The sequence below is a fragment of the Mesocricetus auratus genome, unplaced genomic scaffold (genome assembly GCF_017639785.1).
Source record: "Mesocricetus auratus isolate SY011 unplaced genomic scaffold, BCM_Maur_2.0 Super-Scaffold_100676, whole genome shotgun sequence".
Classification (NCBI taxonomy): domain Eukaryota; kingdom Metazoa; phylum Chordata; class Mammalia; order Rodentia; family Cricetidae; genus Mesocricetus; species Mesocricetus auratus.
The window spans coordinates 33,286,985-33,311,617 of NW_024429266.1; the positions used below are offsets into that span (position 1 = coordinate 33,286,985).

The 24,633-nt window shown below is 41.8% G+C and overlaps 1 protein-coding gene across 3 annotated transcripts in view; it reads left to right on the top strand.

Moving 5' to 3' along the window:
* Window positions 1-24,633, top strand: part of Brinp2 (BMP/retinoic acid inducible neural specific 2) — a 103,047-nt gene that overhangs the window by 49,151 nt on the left and 29,263 nt on the right. For all 3 annotated transcript variants that reach the window (XM_040737737.1, XM_040737736.1, XM_005071324.4), the window contains one exon: window positions 4,978-5,322. In XM_040737737.1, the coding sequence (XP_040593671.1) occupies window positions 5,054-5,322 (269 nt within the window). In that variant the 5' untranslated portion in view covers window positions 4,978-5,053. The remainder of the gene's footprint in view (window positions 1-4,977; window positions 5,323-24,633) is intronic.

The following is a 24,633-nucleotide window of genomic DNA, read 5'->3' on the forward strand; positions in this document are numbered from 1 at the left end:
TCATTTTACTGATGGCCAAAGTTAGGCTCCCATAGAAGAGTGGCTTGCCCACAGGCACTAACTTGTAAGTGACAAGCAACTATTTTCTATAGCTGTTAGTCATGGAACTGGTGTAGTTAGGGTTAGGCAGACTTAGATGTGCAACTAAGCATGGCACATTTTACATTGCACTGAGCCCCTCTAAGCCTCACTCTTCTCTGTTTAAAGAGGTGATTTTATTATTCATGCTCCGTAAGCAGTAGTTGTCACATACATATTAACTAATTTGTATGGTATTATTGATATATTTAATGTTAACAGCTCTGATAATCAAAATGCCACTTTTATACCTATAACTTGGCCATACAACCAGCCCCTCAAGGATGCAGCCCCTCCTCTTCAGTAATTTTCTCATGGTTTCCTTTTTAATGCTTAGGATTTAACACAGAGCCTCATCCATCCCAGGTGCATGGCCAGCCAGTGAGCTACACCTCCAGCCCCACACCAACTTTGACTCACTCTCTGTACCTTCTTCATTTACCAAGACTTTATTTACATTAGCAGCCTAAGCCACGAATCAAAATTTCACCTTGTTCTCTAAGACCAAGCAGATATGGTGACTGAAAAACAAGAGAACTTGAAAAAGACCCAAACCTTTTCAGCTCAGAGTGGTGGTGACATTATTTGAAGATGGCACTGGCCATTTCTCATGTGACCTCGTCTTCTACCTGATTTTCTCTATTGACAGAACTATGGCCTATTCATGGCTTAAAGAACAGATTTGAGTTTAGGTACTCAGCCAAATAAAAGAAAAAAGTACAAATTGTTAAACTTGTATCTTTGATACAAAGCCAATTTATCTGTCTGGGTGTACAATGGCCTTCAGTGTAGAGGACAAAAGAAATTATTCATTTTTCTCAGGTAAATCCATAGCACTTTTCATGAAAAGGACAGCATGGCCCCTGTGTCACCATCCTCACAGGTGACATGGAGGCCTGTTCGGACAGTTAGCTTTGGAAGGGCAGAAACTGGAAGCGTGCTAGGAAAGGCACTGATTGTTATATTTTACTACTTATTAATGGTGCCCCAGGCACTGAGAATTTAGACACTCGTGACGTGCTGGATAGATTGCTGTTACAAAATTTCCAGTGATATTATTGTGAAGAATAAACAGGAAGTGGCCAAAAAACTGCTACCCTTCAAAAGCCTAATTTTCATACAACTGTCAACACAGCAATTATATTGTCCTTTTTTTTTTTTTTTTCATTTTGAGGAAGTTTTGAAGCCTGCTTAAGGATCTTCTTCAAAAGAGACTTCTTAGTCAAAAATGTCTTCAGATACCCCAGGAAAACCACTGAAGCGGAAAGTGTGTGATTCCCACGCCAGGTTTTTCTGAGGAACGGCAAGCCTTGAATTCAGACATCCTTGCTGTGCTCAGCAGACATGGCCCGGCAATCAAAACCATTTGATTCCAAAGCTGATATTCCTGTAACAGGCAGGTTCCATCTCATTGTCAGCTCTGAAGAGGCATAATTACAAACAGTGATGACAAGAAGCATGCTTAACATAGTCTGATTCTTTCAAAAAGTTTTTTTCAGTAGTTGCTCACCTGTCCTTAGGAAACCCTTATGAGGCAGGTGAGGCGGTGGCCACCGTGCACAGGATGCACAGAGACCAGTCTTGTCAAGAGGCTAAATGGCTAGACCAGGCTATATCTCATGACAATCTCACAGTGATTCCTTGATGGCATGGAATTTGATGCATCACATATGTTTGAGAACCGATGATACATTCTACAGGATGATGAAAACTTATACATGGCCTTAGATGAAATTGTGTACTTGGCAAGGGAGGGTATGGTGTAAGGGCAGAATTGGGAGACACTACCAATATTTCCTTCCTTCCTTCCTTCCTTCCTTCCTTCCTTCCTTCCTTCCTTCCTTCCTTTCTTCCTTCTCCTCTTGAGACAGGGTTTTGCACAGGAATTCATAAAGTGGCTAGGCTGTCCTGCCAGCTTGCCCCAGGGATCCGCCTGGCCCCCAATGCTCTGCATCTGATTCTGGGTTTTCTGTGTGGCTGTTTATGTGCGTCGTAAGGACACCACTCAGAACCAGAGCCTGGGGATAGGTAGTTGGTCCTTTGTTCCAGTGTTTACATCTGAAATCAATGTGCTGGACACAGAAACAGATCTTGGTGGGGTGTGAAGTCCTTCTCTATTGGTAGCATTTGTTTCCTTACAGTTATATAATGAAAGTTCCCACTTTCTTCCTAGCTGCTGGCTGAAGGTTGCTCTCAAGTCTAGATGTCACTTTTGGTTCATTGATATATAATTTTCATAGGCAGTTCATAACTTTCATAGCATGTTGGTTTGCTCTGTTTTTGGTCAGCTTGTGCCACTATTGTATTCTAAAGTCTCACCCAATGAGGTCAGACCCATGTAGGATAGTGTCCAAAGTTATCCACAAGTCTATATTTGCATTTGCCATCACTTAAGTGACTGAAATTTCAACTTCTACATTCATAAGTTTTTAACTCAAAGTCTACTAATCGAGTCTGATAATCCATCTCACTCCCAGGCCCTGCCCACACTCAAGGGAACAGAATTATAGAAGGCATACACAGAAGTATGTAGAGCTTTTGGGGACTCACTTTAGAACCCTGGTTCCCATGTGTCTTTTCACCCATGGTTGTGGATTTCTGCCTTACCGTGTGCATTGTGTTGGCCTCCTCTTTCAAGGAACCACACTTTCCCAAATGAACAAACTTCCTACCCCTCCTTCAATGCATCTTTAAGAAACAGCAATATTGTATAAAAGGAGTAAATCACTAATACTAGAGTTTCAGGTAAGGCAATAAGCACCTGTTCTTGCATTACCAGTTCTTAGCATAATGTCTGCATTTGCAAGTTCTCATTTATGTTTCTTCATTAGATGAATATGTGAATGATTAAATGAGAAATATTTTGAGCATCTTTGTCAAATTGTTTCAGTATAAAAATTGTCTACTCCCTCCACATGCAAGAATGATTCCTCCTCTTAGTTTTTCTTCCTGGTAATGCAAACTTATTGAAAAAAAACCACTTCTATCATTCTACTTTTTATAGTTAACTTTTTAATCCATATGGAACTAAGTTCTCAGTGTCATGTATAAAATATTCAATTCTTACCCAGTTAGTCTGCATTGGCTTGGTTTTTATATACTAGCTGTTGTGTAAGCGTTAGTATTGAACTCTCTTACTTCATTGATCAACCTGTCCAATTTTGTGAACTAGCATCACTATTTTAATTCTGAGAAGGTTATCATGTATTAAACTCTGAAGGGACAGGTGTGTCATTATTTTTCCAGCACCCCAACTTGGCTGGTTAACTGAGGACAGTCTCTTACCCCTACTCTGGCTCTCCAAGCAGTACAACATTCTTTGGCAAGAATGAGGTTTACATTTTGCCTGTTTTTCTAGCTCAGTTCCTCTGGTTCCCATCATAATATGACTTCATAATTATAACAAAGGGTCCAGCTTCTAAGTATCTCTCAGCACCCAGCTCCAGGTCAATAACTGCCAGGGAGAAGGAGAGTTATCTGAGTACCCATATTCTCAGGCTCCCCTTTGCCCTTCCATCCTTGTATACGGAAACTCTGAAAAGTATCCAGTACCAATTCTGAGGCCTCAGTATTTCAGGTTCAGTATAACTTTGGAGCTGGGAATTCCAGGATTCACACTTACCTCCAGCAAACCCTTTTAGGTTCTGTGGATTAGTGAGCTGACACATCTCCAGAGTGCTCCTGGGGTGACTCTGGAAGGCAGCATGAAGTACTGAAGTCCTCTTTGTCTGCCCTTGCAGGGGAGTGAAAGTTCAGAGAATTACCACATCTGCCTCACCCCCAGGCATCCTATCTCTGGATTTTGGCAGCCAGAGACAATCTTCAAGCGATGAATTACAGGTGCAGGGTGTTGGAAGTCATTCTGGCACATGCTGAAGTGGTGCTGGCCAGGGGACACGCACAGAGCTCTGACAGCACTTGCTAGAAATTAAAGACTGGAGAAAGGGCAGCAGTTCCAGGAAACTCCGCAGTACTGAATGATTCCTTGCATCTAGAAGTTGATAAAGGTGACCAGTTGTCCTTAGTAAAAGTATAGGCCCTGGAAATCAGAGGTCTGTGATGAGTCACAGGAAGCCAGAAAAGGAGAAAGTCAGAAGCAACCTTCTTGCTGGCATCTTCCCTCCAACCCAGAGAAAGCAGGGAATAATATTCACTCCTTCACGAAGGGTGTCTGCAAGCATGCTCAATGCTCTGAGTTAGCTGAGCTAGACAGATGGAAGAAAGAGACACAAAGTGGCCCCTGTGGGGACTCTCTTGCCTAGTGAGGAGAGAAGGAATCCTTGTGTCCTCTTATCCCCCATTCTAACTCCATCCTTGTACCACCTTCAACAGATGAACAAATTGGATGCCTAACATCTGAAGAGTATTAGCTACTGCATAGTCAATTGTTTATTTCTAGAACCCACCTGGATCCAGAGAGGAGAGTGATTTGCTCAGGTTTCTCAGCTTCAGAGCAACCAAGGGGTGAAAGTACTTTCCTCTCCAGCAAGTCTCCATTTGAAGCATGAGGCTGCTGCTGGAAGGCATCACACGCTCTATGAAGCAATTACAGAAATACTTGAACCTGTTTGTGAAAGGGGTGATGCTTAGTGAGCCCAGGTAGGAATGGAGCTGCCATTCATAGTCCCTGAGCTCAAACTTTCTTCCTGGTAGCTGTGAGGACATAAGGCACTGTATTAATCCGAGGTTCTTTTTCTCATTTGTAAGATGCTGACATGGTGCTTCTTCCTACGTTTGTGTTTGGATAAATAAAACCATACCTATCAAAGCTCAGCTCAATGTCTTAGGGCATAAGTTGCATTTCATCACTACTAGGGAGGATTTCACCATTCAGTTATGTACGATGCTCTCAGATGGGACACAGACTTGTATCCACCTCACATCTCTCTTCTTTTCTAGTTTGGAGCCCTGGAGGAGCAGCACCGAGTCGGAGAGCTTGGCGAGAGAATGAAGACACTAACCGACTGGGAGAAGCATGAGGTGGCAGCACAGCTCTCAGTTTAGAGGGCTTTGGCCGGAGGCCGCCCCATGGGCAGTCCTGTTGGCACTAGGCGTGCCCGGATGGGTGCTGGCTGTCTCAGCCACCGTGGCCGCTGTGGTCCCGGAACAGCATGCCTCCTCGGCTGCACAGGCTCCCCTGGACTGGCTGCTCACAGACCGAGGCCCCTTCCACCGTGCCCAGGAGTATGCTGATTTCATGGAGCGTTACCGCCAAGGGTTCACCACCAGGTACAGGATCTACAGGTGAGTGGAGTCTCCTACAGAGGCCAGCCTAGGCAGTGTCCAGCTATTGTGTCAAGCTGCAAGCCCAAACTGATAAGAATGCCCTCAAGCTGAACTAGAAGTTGAATGTGGAGAAACACTGGGCCAGGAAATAAGCCTGCCATGTTTTTTTTGTTTGTTTTTGTTTTTGTTTTTGGATTTTGAAAGGAAACACATACAGACTAGAAAACCTGCTGATGCCTCCTGGGGACTTAGCAAAAGGGTTTCTATTTATAGATTGTTCTGCTTATAAATTGAGGACAAATCAGGCGGCATGCAGGCAGCATGCAGACGGCATGCGACTCAGGCTGCAGGAGGAGGTCAGAGTCAAATGCTGGGCCCTGTTTTAACTAATGGGTTAGGGACTTTTATGAGTTGTAATTACTTAGCCATGCAATGAAGGAAGGAAAGTTTTCCTATTGTTTGGGGAGCCTACATGGTTAGGGTTAAACCTTGACAACACCAAATGAAGCTAGCTTTGACCATGGGAAGAGGCCCATCTCTAGGAACAACCCACATGAAAGGTAAGAAGGCATGTTTAGTTTGTCTATAAGATGTGGGAATGGCACATATTTCTGGGTGCTAGACTATACTGCAAAGGGGAACACTCCTCACCATACTGGCCATATGTATACATTGTGCCCAGTCCAGCCCAATTCTGGAAGAGATTGCAGCTCCTGCCCTTTACTTAAGTGGAATTAGTCCTTATACTTCTTCTAAGAATCTAGCAGAGATTCATACTGAATCACCGAGGGCTGAATCAAACTGCTCAGACAAAAGCAGAATCGTAGAAGAACCAGAGCACAGCATTAACTCAACTTTCAATAAGTATGTGGAATTCTAGGCACATGTCCCCCATACACTTTCTATGTGGTAATTTAGGGCAATCTTTTATACCTCTTACAAAAAAACAAAACTTGTATTTTAGCAGAGAATTCTTCCAGTTCAGTAAAATGAGATTTAATTTACCTTCCATGATTTGGTGTATTCAAGTCTCACAGAATCCCTGTCTTCAGAAAAATATTTTTTATTAAGTATATTGGATTGGAAGGCAAGCTAGGAATCCTAATACCACCATGAACTTCAAAAAGCTATGGGAAAGAGAACTAGGCCATTGTTAGCTTGCTTCCTTTTTCTCTTCTTGGTAGATTCTTTCCCCCTCACTTAAGCCCCAGACCCAAGTCTGGATAGCTTAGCAGTCAGTTAATGCCTGGGCAGCAGCTCAGAACAGGCCCATGGGGAGTATCTCTAATCTCTTCTGCACCATCAACCCTCTATCAGGTAGTAATGGTTTTCTGATCATTTAATGTGACAAGCTCTTACACTGTGCTGTTCAGTTTTCCCCGGGTCAGTTATTGCACATGAACCTGTACTTGGGGACACAGTAACCAGTCATTCCAAAAGCAATGCAGCATTCTGATTTGTGACCCTTTGGTGGAGCTGGAGGACAATGGTCACACACCAGTGCTCCAAGAGCTTTCTGGGAGATTTGCCTTCAGTGATTAAGCAAAAATGTTGCCTTTATAGATATTTGTAGGGCTCTATATTATCCCATTGGGAATTCTTTCTGAGTCCCATTTCTTTTTGGATCCCATGGAAATTGCCTCTGGCAAATTCAGGACCTAGCTTATACTGACTAAGGCAGGTCACAGAAAACTGGAAAATAGACACTGAGTCATACCCAAATTTCTCTCCTACTATTCAAGGGGACTGAAAAGAAAACAGCTAACAGAGAGTATCAGAAAGACTTTGTGGGAAAACTATGGTGTCTCAAAAATGAGTCTTTTGTTTTATAATTTAAGGAATATTTTGGTACATAGAAATCAGATGGCATCCATATATGCTTTCTATATAAAGGGAGAATCAATTGATAGCAAAGAATAGGATTTTCTGAGGGGGCTGGAATACAAGGTGCAGAGTTACCTGGCAACTCTCTCAACCGCAGGAAGGGGACCTTCCTTCTCATCTAGCTGCAGATGCTTAACAGCTACTTTTAACCCACCTGACCTGGTGTATTCTTAGTTAACTATCAGAGTGAACTCTCAATCTGAGGAGATAGCTTATCTTTCCAGAATAATTTCAGCCCTTCTACCCATGGACTCCGAGAAAGGTGCTTATTCCCTTACATTGATTTTCTATAGGTGTAGGTGCTTACGGGTTAAGACTCTAGAGCCAGATGCTCTGGGTTCCAGTTGTGAAACTGAAGTTTATCAGCTGTATCATATTTGGAAAACTACTTAAAAGCCTTATTTCCCAATGTCCTTATTAGTAAAGTGAAGATAACAGTGCCCACCTCAAGACTGATGTGAAATTAAATGAGTTCATTGATACAGTATTATTTATTGATATTAGATTGTTTTTAATAAATATTAGTCCAGGCAAAAATGGTAAGATGAGATGGGAACCATAGCTATGATTGTTATGAAGCCTTCTGAGGGCTTAGCATATAGAAACCCATCAAGAATGAGAGAATTCTCTTGTTGTTTCAAAGCACTTTGACCTGTACCCCTCAATCTGCCTCTTTATGGAGAGACAGTCACAAGTGCAGAACAACTGATGTTTCTCACACATACTCTACTGGTCACGAGGGCTACTCTAGGGAGCAAGGCGACTTTTGGCATAATTTGAAATGTCACAGGCTTAGTTCTTGCTCCTGCTGCCAGAGGTAGCACAGCAGCACTCCTCCGGCATGTCCTCCAGAGGCTGACCACTGCAAGCTCCCTGGCCCTGGGTGTGATGGTGCTAGTAGGAAGAGTATGTTCTGTCTAGTTAAGCCTCATGAGCAGTAAGATGGTCTTGGCATTTTACCTGAAGGTTTAAAATCCCACTCACTAACCTCTCAGCATTTGTTTCTCCCACAAAAACAGTCTGAATCACCAGTCCACCCCTTAGACATCACTCTCAGCAGACTACTTAGAAGAGCTGTAGGAAGAGAGATCCTGTCTCCAGTTCCATTTGTGACCCTCAACTGCCCTCACCCTTGATTCACTTCATAGTCCCACTACAATAAACACTCAGTGCCTCACCTCTCACAGCCATGCCACAAGGCAGATAGAGCCTTTTAGGGTCTTTGGCATTGAGACAGAGTTGTTCAAGGTCAGAGAGGTAGCCAGTTACAGCCAGAAATAGCACTGGGGCTCCTGGCTTGAAGTTTCCTGCTCATTACTCTAGCCCATGCCACTTCCCTTTGACTGCTAAGTGCATCTTCATCATAACGCACAACCTAATCAAGCCCCTAAATTGAGATGATGCAAATGTAAATATGGTTTCTCGAAACACTCTAGCAGTAATGTTCCATTCTCTGTCTCCTACAAATCAAAGTAATGAGCAGTATGTTTTTTTTTATTTCTCTTTGTATTAAAGTTTTAATAGAGAGCTAATCATGGGATTGGAAAAAAAATCCAAACCACAATGATAAAACACTTAAAAATAGGAAAGAATATATTAAAATTGAGAAAGATAGGAATCATACATGTAATATGGTAGTTGGGAGAAAAGAAAAGTCAAGTGTGACCCGAGAATGCTGGCCTCCCTACCTTTGTGCAAACCTAATTCTTTATGGAAAGGAATGGTCTGAGGTTACATCACAAGTCTGAGATGAAAACACGACTAGCCATTAAACAAATAATTGCATTGGCAGATGAGAACATTGTATTCTTGGAAAACTCCACATATTTCTAGACCCTCGGAAGAAAACAACTCAAAGCCAAGTTCTTGTAGAATCACAGAGGCAGAGGTGGAACATGTGGTGAATGGCAACGGTGAGCAAGGCAAAAGAACTTTCCAGCAGGAAGCACAGAGAGATGCCTGAGAAGACACAATCTGCTTGGAATCCTACAGGATGCAAAGTGAGATCTAGCATTAGGTCACATTGAAAGAAGGTGTCAGGAAGGACCAAGTGTTTCATCTACTTTCCTGAGTTAGTGGATTAAACCTATTGTCATCTTCCTACCATTTGTTAAAAAGACAGACCCTCAAGTCTCCCCAGACCCACAGAATCAGTATTGGCATTTGAACAAGATCCCTGATGAGCAACCATGGCCTTGAAGCTTGAGGAGTACTGCCCTGATCACACACAGGGTATGGAGCTTCAAGAACAAGATGGACCATGGTGCAGAGCCTGACCTGGTGGCACATCCCGTAATCCCAGAATAACGAGGCTGAAGCAGGAGGATTACAAGTTTAAGGCCAGTTTGGGCCTGCATACTAAGACCTCATTCCAAAAAGAGAAACAAACGAAAGGATGACCAGGATGAATGAGAAGATATGGTGTCATGGGAAGCCACCATCCCTCACAGTGCATCTGCAATAGATAGTATGAAAGGAAACTGTTACAAATGGAAGAGAGTAGCAGGTGAGGTAGGTTAAATTTAGGAATTATTAGTACAAGGCACATGAACTCATAAGAATAGTTGCAGCAGCTTGGAGAAAACTTTAAAAGCAGAGGAGGCTGCAGGGCCTCGGAGCAGCCTGTGGGCGCCTCCTGGGAGATGCGGAGGTGAGGAGGCAGAGAGCAGCTGTGGATTCAATCACAGGAGAAGCACCAGAGCTGATTTATCATCCAGACCACGTCTTGCCGACTAACAAATACTGATTTGGATAAACAGCAAACCCTGGGAGAGGCACCATCACCAATTAAGAGATCACAATTCACATAAATAAATGGCAAGCAAAGGCAACCTCAGCCTGCTTAGGAACATCCCAATGATTTCTTAGGCATTTATTACAGAAACTAAGATAGAGATAGTCCATGCTGCTGCAGGACTCCATGAAGGGGCCATGGTTCTCAGGAGCACATTTGGAGAAAGACCACACCCAAGTAAACCGCTTGATCTCCAAAATCATTTCAGGCCTTACATTTTGGTTACATGGAGCTTGTTACGACAGAAGATTGAAAGGAATATCCATCAACTGATGTTGTGATCCAAAGCTGATCACACTTTGAGGCATATGGCAAGGATGAGCTAGCTTGCAGTTATAGTCACAGATATACTTTCTCATATTAGAGGAATGAGGGTATTGGACTAGAATAAACAAAATGGCTTAAGAGTTTCATTAATTAAGAGTGTAGCATGGTTCCCTAACTGTATAGCCACTCCAACATAAATATTAATCTGGATTGTAGACCCAACGTGAGGCATTTTGGTAAATCAGGGAATTTTATTCCAGAATTGTCTGGAAGTTGAGCCTCAGTTTGTCCTTCTCTTTTTGCAAACTCCTATCCCCTATTGTGAAAATAAACCACACCTATGTAGCATGCCTGTATGAAGTCCTGGTATTTGAGGCCGATAAAGAACTAAATGAAAATGCATATTGTTCTCTTGGAGCAGTGGTATAATGAGAACACATACCCCTACAGTTCAGAGGAGAGCAACTGGTATTTTCAACAAGCATTTTAGAGAGACATCTCTGCTTAGTATTTCACTGGACTTCATGAAATTACAAACCATGAAATAAGGGAGACACAGTTTTTGACTTGATTGAATTTCTAGGTGAGTTCATTTGGACAAAATGTTAGATTATTTGGCAAAGATGCGATTGGGGGCTGATAAAATGTAATAGACAAGCCCTGATGGGTGGCTGGAGGATTTCTCAGGGAGAGCTGGTAGGGTGGGGCTACTGGAATACTTCAGGTGATTAGGACTCAGACAGCCAATGCCATGTGGCAACTGTAAGTGTCAAGACATGTAAGGGTATGCCCCTTCTCTTCCTGTTCTACCGTTTTTGCTCCAAAAATGTCCAAGGTGTATTTTAGGGTTTTGGTTTCTTATAGGGTGCAAATTTAAAGATCTCTCAGGAGTAGGGGCATACCATTTTACAATGGGGGTACATTAAACAAACTAAAAGTACTTGTGTGTCCAAGGAAGGTAATGCCAAATGAAATTCTTCACTTCTCCTTTGGAAAAAAATGACTGTCAGTATTTCCCTGGTGAGAAAATAGTAAGTAGTTTGTTAAAGTTCTATAATGCTAGTGGTTCAAATATAAATCTAGTGTCATTCATTCCTAAAAACATGGTTTAAAGCAATCTAGCCACACAATTAATTTGCTCATGGAATCTATACCCAAATACTTATGGAGGGTCTCTTGTCAAAAGAATTCTAGGCACTATAACAGGATACAAAAGGCAGAGAAGAGGGGTCCTGATGACATCCAGGGAATCAGGAGCAGTGTGAATAACAGAATAGGCTTCTCAAGACCTTGGAGGAAGACAGCATATGATGGCTAGGAGGGAGATCATAGTACTAAACTAGAATGCCAGCCCCAAGTTCCTCCTGATGATGACTCTTACTCAGATAACCCCATCCCTTTTAGGGTCATATCCAGGTTGAATTAAGATGTACAAGAAACGAAGGGAGACTTGGAAGGAGAGCTCTGTGGTAAAGTGCTTGCCATACAAGCATGGGGACCTCCCAACTGTGAATCCCCTGAATTCGGGGTTCAGTGAGTGTTTCCGTCATGCCAAAGCTTCCACAGCAAAATAGGAATCCAAGACAGGAGCTCCCGGACCAGGTAGCCTGATGTCTATGGTGGGAAACAACAAGAAACCCTGTCTCAAACAAAGTGGAAGTCCAGTGCTAGCACCCATGACTGTTATCTGAACTCCACAATCTTGCCTAGCATTTATAGTGCCTACTTATTCATACACACATCAAAGAAAGGAAGAAAATGAAGGAACTAACAGGGCCTCCAGGGTGGCTGAGGAGGGAGAGCAAGATCACTTATATTTTCAGACAAGATTTAGTAGAGAGATCTTGAGTCAGTCAGGCAAAGAAAAAGAGAATTAATTTTTGCTTCAAGAAAAAAATTAATTTTATTCATGAATGAATTGTTACTTACAGACACTCTAGAGCAGCGAGGAAGACCGCTTCCAGAAACTGTCACGACACAGACTCAAGCAGACAGGTACACTGGCTAGTCACACACTTGTTTCTCTTCTCTCTCTCTCTCTCTCTCTCTTCTCTCTCTCTCTCTCTCTCTCTCTCTCTCTCTCTCTCCATTTCTTCAAGAGATGAGCTTTTTCTGGGTAAGAGATTTCATTTTTTGTTTCTTTATTCAGCATCTGCTGCACTGTCCCACCTCAGATCTTCCCACACCTCTCACAAGAAAATTATTTCAGTACACAGAGCTCGGAACAGTGAGTGGCCCACAGCAAGGCCTATGAAGATTGGGCACCTATTTGGTTTCTAAATGAACTGACTCCACTAATGCTGGGGGAATCAGCCCTCCTGATACGCCAGTAAATGAAAGTAAGTCATTTGGTGTGGCCAAGGTCTGTAGTGCAATAAAAGGCTTTGGGAGAAGATTGACTTCAATGTCAGTTACCCAACTCTCTCTGCAGGATCAGAACAGCTGAGGAAGATGGTGAAGGAAAGTTTTCAGATCAAGGTTTAGACATCAGTGTGAGATGGGGATTCCAACCATACTATCTCATCCCTGCCCCAAGCTAAATACAATTGAACATACTTATTCAGTTGACTGGTTGACCCAGTCTTAAGGGAATGGAGCCTGCCCTAAGAGGTTACATATATAGGAGAGCATGTGAGTGGACTGTAAGGAGGCAGAGAGGGCCAGAGGATAGTAAACTATCTGAGGCAGGGGTGTCCCACACACAGGAAGTGCTGGTGAGCAAAGTAATCACTGCATAGTCTGCACTGCTGCATAGACTGCGGACCACCCAAAAGAAGAGAATTCCTCTAGTCTCTTGATCTTGCTATACAAGAAATGAGTGGGAGGGGGTCAAAGAAAATTGCTGCTTCTGCAAGGACAACCAGAACTGGTTAAATATTTTATTTATCATTGTTAACACATTTATTTTTAATTTAAAGACATGTGTATACCTCTGTCTCTGTCTCTCTATCAGTCTGTCTGCCCTCCCTCCCTCCCTTCCTCCCTCCCTCCCTCCCTCCCTCTCTCTCTCTCTCTCTCTCTCTCTCTGTTTGTGTACACATGTGTGCCTGCAGAGGCCATAAGAGCATAAGAGCACATCAGATCCCCGAAACAGGAGTTACAGGTGGGTGTGTGCCATCCAACATGGGTGCTGGGAATCAAATTCCAGTCCTTCAGGAGCAGAAAGTACTTGATCAATGAGCTATCTCTAACTTAGCACTGGTTTTGTTTATTTAAGTATAGAGTAGAGAAAGTAAGAAATCCTGTCTACACTAATATTAATAGTATTCATAAATAAGAAGTATTTGTATAAACAGTCAACATTTGTGCATGCATATGTGTGATATACACACATGTGTACACAACACATGTGGGCTTACACACCCTTGTGCCCTTGAAAAGTGGTGAGAGTTATTGAACATCCTCTTTTGCTCTCTGCCTTATTCCTTGAGATACAGTCTTCCACTGTACCTGGGCATGACTATTTTTGGTAATGGCTGTCTCAAAACCAGGATGAAAATTCAGTACTCAGTACCCAACATAGAAGGCCTGACTAGTCTAAGATTATTGTGCAGTTAAACAAATCTAAGATAGTGATCTTTAATGTTCCCAGAGAAACAATACCCCCACCATATCTGCATGCACTTCCTCTTCCTTTTAGCACCCCAATACAGTCTTGACACCCAGAAGACAGGCCTCAAAGGGCTGTATGGTGGCTTGTCCTACTTCAGGTTCCTGCAATCTTTTCTTTCCACCAGAATCCCCCATCTGCATTCAGGCTCTGGGGAACTCTGAGCAGGAGGAAGCCACAGTGGGCTTTCCTGAAACAGTGTACCTATGGCAAGTTCTGTATGTGTAGGCTTTGCACCACTGTGTTTTTCTACACAGGATACAGTGTAATCAGATTTCTGTAAACCGGATCCTCTACTGGAGGGACACTTAATGTCATTTCCCAGCTACAGTATCTTATTTCTTGCCTGACAATGGCTTATAAAAATTCAGTGTTAAGTAAATTTGAGCAAATCCCTGGCCCTAGCTTTTGGGAACAGGTAGAAACTGATTTACACATATACATGTCCATTTGGAAACATCTCATATTTCAAGGGATATCTATACAAAATTTAAGGAAACTTGTGAATACTATAAATAACCAGTTATTTGGGAAACTTTGCATATTTGTATTTAAAGTGTTTTTTGGGGGTGGGGTGGGGACAGACAAGGTTTCCTGCATGTGTCCAGACAGTCCTGCTTGATATCATTTCCACACTACATTGTACTGTCGTGCTGGGAGTCCTGTGCCTATTTTGTAATCTGTAGTCAATACGGTGGGAGATTAGGGCTGGTCTAGCCAAGGCATGCTTGGAGAAGAAGGAATCTCTTAGGGCTGTCCAGTCCTGTCTTCCTCTATTTCTTGTTTAATGCACCATGATTATGACCCCTTCCAGGCTCTCCCTCAAACCAGAGTTTTACCTCTTTGTCCCCAACTCCTGCAAAGCTCTTCATGTCAGTGACTCAGAGTGAGCACAGAGTTCCACTCCCTGGGCAGGAGACTTTGAGGGGAAGAAAACGGTGTTGGCATAACCTTCATTACAACCCCAGGGCCAGGGAGAATTCTCATTTTCCTCATGTGTCAGGAGAGCCCGGGCCTCACCTGGGGACATACTAGTGACGAAGGAAGGACCGGAAAGAAGGTTCTTTGGGGAATGGCTTCTTGTGGATTCACATAGGCATGTAAACACCTAATGATCCCTCACCATGGGCTACATCATTGGTTTATTAGTAACAGAGGTAAACTTTGGCAGGGAAGCCAAGCTCTTACTTGCTGGTTCTGTGTCTGTTCTAAATTATGAATTTGATTAAGGGGGCATAGAGAGGCAAGGAGGCTGTAAGAGTCTTTCAAAGTCGCCTGGTTTATGAAAAAGTCATATGCATGTGTGACTTCACAGGGGAAAAATGTAACTTGAGGCTGACAATATAGTTTTGGGTTTCTTCAAGCACTAAAGTAGAGCCGTTTGCATTCTGGTGCTTGAATGTCACAGCCAGAGCAGAAGCTTAGATCGGAGGACTATGGAGATTATGAGCCTGAGACAAGGAGCCAAATGTGCACAGACAGTATCTGGGCATGCAAGGAAGTCTGATGACATGAAATGGCACATCATAAGAGCAAAGGAATACTTGGATGTCTGAACTATAAGGAAACTCCAAAATCAGTCATTTCCCAACTAGCACAGACAACCATTTCTACATTCTCACAATGGTAGTTAAACAACTTGGTTGGAGCAGTTCCCAGCACTGGGATTTACTGAAGCCCATTTCCATTGAGCAGGAGCTTAAAAATCTATGACGATCTCTTTCCCTTCCTTCCACCTTTTTCTCCCTTCCTTTCTTCCATTCTCCTCTTTCTCATCCCTGCCTCTCTCCTTTTTCTATCATCTTCTCTTTCCTCTTTTATCAGACTGAATGGAAGACACTATGAAGCCAACTAAAACTCGTGGTCATCCTCCTGCCTCAGCTCTTGAGTGCTATGAAGATTTTTCTGCAGTGGAATCTGTTTTTCCCCCTTAGTCTCACTGATTGCTCTTGACTCTACCTTTTCTGGGATAAGCCTAAGTCATTCCAACTCTCTGTGCTTGTTAGAGTTCTTAGCACTCTCCCAGAGGTTCATGCCTTCTCCTCCCTTTCCCCACAAGAATCCTCTCCTAGGCTGTTGTTGTTTATTTTACCCCAACTCTCTGGGTTTTATCTTTCTTACTAAAGAAAGCAAATGAAATTTCTTTTGACAAGATTCTCTCCTTAAACCAATTCTGGTTCCCAAGGACCACACTTGTTTGCTCACTCTCAGAGTTCTTAAGAACCGTCACAGATTGGTATCTGTTGCCCATCTTAGAGTTTCTAACAGCCAGCTTTTCCTCCTCGAAGCATTCTCTGTAGTTCTGGATGGTGAGCAGCTATGCCTCTAGGTCACAGGCACACATCAGGACATAGGGTCACATTTTAGGAGCAGAAGCAACACAACTGCAAGAGTTGGAAATGTTTAGAAAAACGAGGAGAGAATCTAGATAGATTTTATTTATGTTCAATATAGGAAAGATGGCTTGAATTTTGTTTTCCAGATTCTCCAAGAATCCTATCTGCTCCAGTTTTCTCTGACTTTTCATGCCTAGTCTTAATCTCAGTGGTAAAGCAATGACCAGATCAAAACTTGTTCTACTACTGTCCTGTGTCTCTTGTGGTCCTTCCTGAGCAGCCATGCTGCTGCTGAGAATGCCACCTCTGCTCTGACCTTGTCCCCATCCAAGCTATAGTTCAACTTCAAGTCCAGGCTTCTCCCCTCTCCTGGATTCATCAATGACCTCTTGTATTTTTGTCTTCATTGGAACTCTATCTTCTCAGTTGGCTCCTCTGACCCAAAGTATAAATCTCAACTTTTTCCTTATAAAATTCATGCACAAATATATCTATTCCCCACTTCTACCAATAGTCAGTGAGAACTGAACTCAGGCCACTAAGTTTGCATTCCCATTGCTTCAGTCCTAATGCACAGCTTGAGATCTTTACAGGCACAGAACACTCATTTAACAGCATGTCTTTCCTTGCCTCGTGTCTTCCACCAATACAGCTCTTTATATCTCTCCCTGCCGAGTTCCTACACACCCTTCAAACAAATCCACTTTGATTCTAGCCAGAGGATTGGTTACATCTACCAAGATTCCCCATCCCCTTCTTTGTATTTCTGTAATGGGACTTACAATTTTTTGTGCTTACTTATCTTTGCTTGTCACTTGTCTGTGAGATCTTTGGGGCACAGAACACATCTTACATCACCTTCCTGTCTGAGCACCATGTCTACACCATAGAAAGACAGAGTAAGAGGACAAAACTATTCAGTAACAATTGGATTGTGTAGGACTGAATTAGATGCAGCCTACAGAAGTTGTTGGAACTCCAGGCTCTCAAATAGGCTGCTTGGATTTCCACTGCAATTCTGATAGATGTTATCATTGTATAAGTCACTTTGGCACATCTGAGCTTCATTTCCTCAATAGTAAAATTGGTAGAATAGCAATACTTTAATTACTTGGAGATTACCAAAATAGATTTGTTATACTTCAAGATAGAAGATTAATAATGTTTTGTGAAGGAGGTAAATATGGAAAATACCAGAGTGGTAAATCTAGATAATTGTATAACGATAAAATGAAGACAGGTGAACTCAGAAAGAGCAAAGAAGGAGAGGTAGTCTCACTCTATCGAACTTGTTTTACTACATGAAAATCCATGTATAAATCAAATTTATAACTTAAAATCTATGTGCTACTCTCTGTAGTGTGAGTTAATCCTTTGATTTCATAGTTATAGGACAGTTTAAAATAAATCCTTCACAGACGTGGTGCTCTCACTGTGGAGACCTTCCCCAACAAGATCCAGTAGCCTAAACATCAGTGCCATGAGAACAGTGTCATTTACCATGTGTATCCAAAAATCTAGAAGAGAGACCAGTTGAGCACAGCTATTTGACCATGCAGACTACTCACAGAATACAAGTCACCAAAACAGACCCTTACCAGGTTGACAAAATTTCACCTCATTGGAAAATTGGGCTGATATAATTCAGATAGTATTAGGCTAAGTGCTGAAACAGTCCCACAAATCTTTGCAACATGGCATTCTACCCTTTTCTGTTCATTTCCCACTACAATATAATTGACAGGAAGGGTGAAAACAGATTGCTTCAGGACTTCATTCTGGGCTGAGACTCTTTTGACCTAAGTTACCATGCCATCCCTTGAGGACTGAAGTCCAACCCTTTTCTGGATCCTGGTAGGCGAGGGAAGAGAACACATGAGGAAATGGATAGGAGTTCTGTACCCCATGCCCTGGGCCTGTGCTCACCTTCTATTGTTTAGAACTCAGTTACATGACTAAATATGAAGAGACAATTGTGGGTGTGGGGAGCAGGGAAGCTTGGCCATCTGTGAGTCCAAGACAGAAAATGGAAATAGCCTACTGAACTACTTTCTAGTCTCTGCCACAAAGGGTGGAATGTAAGAAAGCAGAATGCAAAGTCCTGAATTTAAGTTGAAAGTGTCAGCTTCACAAGTATAGAATATAGGAGGTCTTCCTTCAGGGTGTCTTATGATAAAGATGCTAGGCCTTTAAGGATTTTGAGGCGCTGGGTTATCAGGCAATCATTGCTACACAATAATGATTTATCTTTACAAATGATACACAAAATCACTGTTACACAATCATGCTTTATCTTTAGAAATGATATTGTGGTAAAGTGAAAGAATAAAGGGAAAGTGGAGACTAGAAAGAACAGAGACTTCATCACTTAGTAAACTGTGTATTCTTGATAAAGATACTTAAATTCATAACTGCTAGCTCAGATATGAAATACAGCTGAAACTCTTGATATGTATTATTTAACAATTGCCACAATTGTGCATAGAAAGTAGAATAATATTCAGTAGATTAAAATTGCCATTTATTCAGATCATGTGTGTGGATTGGTTACAAGAGACTTGACTTATGCTGAAGATGGGCAAGGGGTCATTAGGTCTGTCTCCTAATGGCATTTATTTTAAGGCCAAAGCTAAAAGAACAGAACAAGAAGAATACTCTGAGGGTGTGATTTTTCCTAAAGAGGAGAGAGGAGCAGCTGGGAGAGGTGATAGGTAATGGCTCTTGAGGAATCATCCAGCACTTGTCACACTGTCACTTTTGCCTTTAATCCTTTGTCCAAAGCAAAGTAATACAACCACATTCTGATTATATGGGGTTGAGAAATAAGTTCTACCCTGTGAATGAGTCATCTACTACACTGACATTTGTAAGATCTCCAAGAAGGTTTTAAATATTTAAAACATCCAGTTCCATAGAGGCCCAATGAATTTTAGACCCCTGATGTTGTTCGCAAAGATCATGAGAATGATGATGAAGATAATGACAGAGTCAGTATACTGTCACTTGTATCCAATTTACTCTCACTGTCTTGAAACACACCAACCTGATGGTGTTTAGAAAGAAATGCATTGCTAAGGTGGAGTGCAAGAAAAGAAAATTGAACATAAAGGGCTAGAGATAAGGATATTCTTATAGGAACTAAGAATAGTTGGTCAAAGAAAATTATCCTATATAAAAAGCAAATACACCTATATAACAGACAGCCTACCTCATTTAAGAGGTAGTAAACTTTTAGAGTACTGGAAGGAATTACAGTCTGTGGGAATTACCTTGAAATACAATGGCTAGTGGGAATCCTAAGAAGAAACCTACTGGAGAGCAGGAGAGGATGGACTGTGCTAGCCGAGTAAATAAGCATGAAAAGAGATGAACCATGGTTTGTAGGGTCATTTTCTCCATCAGTGAACAGACGTACTTTAGAAGAGCAGGCTGAGTTTGTTTATATGGTGGGTTACATTGATAGATTTTCTAATGTTGAACCATCCCTGCATTCCTGGGATGAAGCCTACTTGATCATGGTGGATGATTTTTCTGATGTGTTCTTGAATCCGGTTTAATAGTATTTTATTGAGTATTTTGCATCGATGTTAATGAGGGAAATTTGTCTATAGTTCTCTTTCTTAGTTGTGTCTTTGTGTGGCTTGGGTATCAAGGTCATTGTAGCCTCATAAAAAGAGTTTGACAGTGAGCCTCCTGCTTCTATTGTGTGGAATACTTTGAGGAGTATTGGAATTAGCTCTTCTTTGAATTTCTGGTAGAATTCTGCACTGAAACCAACCACATGATCATCTCACTAGATGCTGAAAAAGCTTTTGACAAAATCCAGCACCCCTTCATGATAAAGGTCCTAGAGAGATCAGGGATAACAGGAACATACCTGAATATAATAAAAGCAATATACAGTAAACCAACAGCTAACATCAAACTAAATGGAGAGAAACTCAACGCAATTCGTCTAAAATCAGGAATCAAGCAAGGCTGCCCACTCCATATCTCTTCAATATTGTACTTGAAGTTCTAGCTACAGCAATAAGACAACAAAAGGAGATCATGGGGATACAAATAGGAAAAGAAGAAGTCAAGCTTTCACTATTTGCAGATGATATGATAGTTTATATAAGTGACCCGAAAAACTCCGCAAGGGAACTCCTAGAGCTGATAAACACTTTCAGCAAAATGGCAGGATACAAGGTAAACTCAAAAAAATCAGTGGCCCTATTATATACAGATGATGAAGTGACTGAGAAAGAAATCAGAGAAACATCAACCTTTACAATAGCCATAAACAGCATCAAATATCTGGAGATAATGTTAACCAAGGAAGTGAAGGACCTGTATATCAAGAACTTTGAGTCTTTAAAGAAAGAAATCAAAGAGGATACCATAAAATGGAAAGATCTCCCATGCTCTTGGATTGGAAGGATCAACATAATAAAAATGGCAATCTTGCCAAAAGCAGTCTACAGATTCAATGCAATCCCTATCAAAATTCTGGTACAATTATTCACAGACCTGGAAAGAACAATAATCAACTTTATATGGAAAAACAAAAGGCCCAGGATAGCGAAAACAACCCTATACAATAACGGAATTTCAGGAGGCATCACCATACGTGACTTCAAGCTCTATTATAGAGCTATAGTCCAGAAAACAGCTTGGTATTGGCACAAAAATAGGCAGGTAGACCAATGGAACTGAATTGAAAACCCTGATTTTAACCCACACATCTATGAACACTTGATTTTTGACAAAGAAGCTAAAACTATACAATGGAATAAAGAAAGCATCTTCAACAAATGGTGCTGGCATAACTGGGTACTGGTATGCAGAAGACTGCAGATAAATCCATGTTTATTGCCTTGTACAAAACTTAAGTCCAAATGGATCAAAGATCTCAACATAAATCCAGCCACACTGAAACATTTAGAAGAGAAGATGGGAGATACTCTTCAATGAGTTGGTACAGGAGACCACTTCCTGAACATAACACCAGTGGCACAGACACTGAGATCGACAATTAACAAATGGAACCTCCTGAAACTAAAAAGCTTCTGTAAGGCAAAGGACACAGTCAACAAGACAGAAAGGCAGTCCACAGAATGGGAAAAGATATTCACTAACCCCACATCTGACAGAGGGCTAATCTCCAAAATTTACAAAGAACTCAAGAAGCAAGTCTCCAAAACACCAAAGGATCCAATTAAAAGGTGGGTTACAGAACTAAATAGAGAATTCTCAATAGAGGAGGCTAAAATGGCCAAGAGACACGTAAGAAAGTGCTCAACATCCTTAGCCATCAGGGAAATGCAAATCAAAACAACTTTGAGATACCATCTTACTCCTGTCAGAATGGCTAAAATCAAAAACACCAAAGACAATTTATGCTGGAGAGGATGTGGAGAGAGGGCAACACTCCTCCACTGCTGGTGGGAGTGCCAACTCGTACAGCCACTTTGGAAATCAGTATGGAGATTCCTCAGGAAATTGGGAATCAATCTACCACAAGACCCAGAAATTCCACTCTTAGGCATATATCCAAAAGAGGAAAATTCATACAACAAGGGCATCTGCTCCACTATGTTTATAGCAGCATTATTTGTAATAGCCAGAACCTGGAAGCAACCTAGATGCCCCTCAACTGAAGAGTGGATAGAGAAAATGTGGTACATTTACACAGTGGAGTATTACTCAGCAGAAAAAAACAACGGAATCTTGAAATTCGCAGGTAAATGGATAGCACTAGAAGAAACCATCCTGAGTGAGGTAACCCAGTCACAAAAAGACAAACATGGTATGTACTCACTCATATATGGATTGTGGACATGGATCAGGATAGTGCAAGTCTGCACTGCCACTGACAGAGAGTCTGGGAAACAGGAAAGAACCTAAGAGATATGCATGATACCCAAGAGAAGAGGAATGAGGCAAGATCCTCTGAACAAATGGGGAACATGACGAGGGGTGGGGGGAGCATGGGAGCTGGGAAGAAGAGAGGGGGAGAAGAGGAAGAGAGAGTAGGTCATGCGAGAACATGAAGGTTGAGTGGGGGGGTAGGATATAGGGGGAAGAGGGAATCATAGGTTAGAAGACAGATCAGGCACCAGTGTGACCTCTAGTGATATAAAGGGATGGCACTAATTGACAAGCTAAGCAATAGTGGAGAGACCACCTCGAATGCCCATTCCTGATAATGAACTTGATGTCTATAACCATCCTGGAGCCTTCATCCAGTGACTGATGGAAGCAGAGGCAAACACCCACAGTTGAACACTGAACTGAATCCAAGGAACCCAGTGACAGAGAGAGAGGAGCGATGAGCAAACTGGCAAAGAATGGACTGGCAAAACCATCAGAGACAGCTGATCTGAACAAGGGAGAGCTCTTGGACCCCAGACTGACAGCTGGGAGGCCAGTATGGAACTGATCCAGACCCCCCCAAATGTGAGAGTCAGTGAGGAGGCCTGGGCAACCTATGGGGCCCTGAGCAGTGGATCAGTGTTTATCCCTGGAATATAAACAGACATCATGTGTCCATAACACAAAGAGGGATCCTCTCTCAGCCTGGACTCTTAGGGGAGTGCCTGGACCCTACCCTGAGTGAAATGACAGACTCTAGATATCCGCTATGTGGAAGGAATTGGCGATAGGGTGGGAGGCTGGGGGGGGGGTGCGGGAGGAGGGGAGGGAAGGAGAGGGAACTGGGATTGACATGTAAAACATGATATTTAAAATTAAAATAATAATAATAATAATAATAAAGAAGAGCAGGCTGAGCCATCAAGAAAAAGATGTGGTTTCTGTTCCAGAAGAGCACTCAATATCCTCTTCAATTTCTTCTGGTCTTATAGATTAACTGGACCTTCATTGCAAGGAATCTATTGCATTTCATGTTGATTCCATAAACATGTCACTTTGGGTGCCCTCTTCACATCCCTAAGTTCTACAGGGCAGTGTGACTCACCAAACAGTGATCTCTTCCTCCTCCTTTAAGCTTGACTCTCCCCTCCCCACCTCTTCCAATCAGCCTTAATTAAACTGTTTGAAAGCTGCAGCTTGATTTTAATTAGAGCAAAATTGAAAAGATTAGAATGAAATTGGCCAATCATTGTTTACGGGCCGTTGTTTGAGAACACAGCAGGCTGCTAAATTACCTCCATGCCAGACTTCTTGAGTTCCTCCAGACAGTGAGAAGGACAGGGCACTAGGACATCAAGGAAACACCTCCCTTATGCCTGCTCTTGTGTCTTCAAGTTTGTAGGGAATGAGATAATATTTAACCCGATGATGTCAAAATGAAAATTTTCTTGCCTGGGAATTCCTCCTATCCAAAATAGTGAACAAAGTAGAATTATCTAGGAAGTATGACAAAGGAGAGTTTGGGAACCTGAGTTTGAGCTGAACCACCAAAAACATAAAATCATTAGTAGCATGACTCGGAAGCTAGTCAAACTCAACTGGTAATCGACTGAGACTTGTGGTCCAGTCATTTCTCTGTTTCCAGTGTCCATACTTGTTAACTTGTAAAAGGAAAATAGTTGATTAATATTATCCCCTTTATTCCCTCCAAGGTCCTTATAATAAATTAGCTAAATATATATGAAAATGCATTTTAAGAAATGCAGTTTAAAAAATATGAAAAGGTTTCACTATACCCATATAAGAAGTTACAATTGTTATTATCATTTCTTTTTATCACTCAGATTAATCATGTCTTTTTCATTATATCAGTAGAAACTCTAATAGCCAAGAACATTATAGTAATCTGTTGTTGAGATAGAAACCTTTTAATGATGTGATATGTCTAGAAATACTTCACTATGTATAGGAGCCAAAACACTTATAGATCTCAATGCCCCTAAAATCAAGCTTGAGACAATGAAATGCTCCTAGCTGAGTCTCTGAGGTGAACACTGGAATCCCCCAATGCTCATGTTGGCTTTGACCATTCCTGTTGCGAATTATTAGTTGAAGATGTGTTATATGTGTTTATTTTTCAGTACATTTGTTTAATGAGGCAAGTATTTTTGCATTCTTTTATGTTGGATTTGTTTAACTCTATGAAGCTATGTTACTTTGCCTGTCTTAAACACCTGACTGGTCTAATAAAGAACTGAATGGCCAATAGCTAGGGAGGAGAAAAGATAGTCAGATCTGGTAGGCAGACAGAATAAATAGGAGGAGAAATCTGGCAAGAGAAAGTGAAGGAACGAGAAAAGAAGAAGTCAGCCACCCAGCTACACAGCAAGAAACAGAAATGGAGTAAGAAGTAAAGAAAGTCATATAGAATAGAAAAGATAAAAGCACAGAGGCAAAAGGTAGATGAGATAATTTAAGTTGGCTGGAAATAAGTTAACATAAGGCCAGGCATTCATAAGAAAAAATAAGCCTCTGTGTGATTAACTGGGAGCTGGGTGGAGGGATCCCAAAGAGTAAAAGAG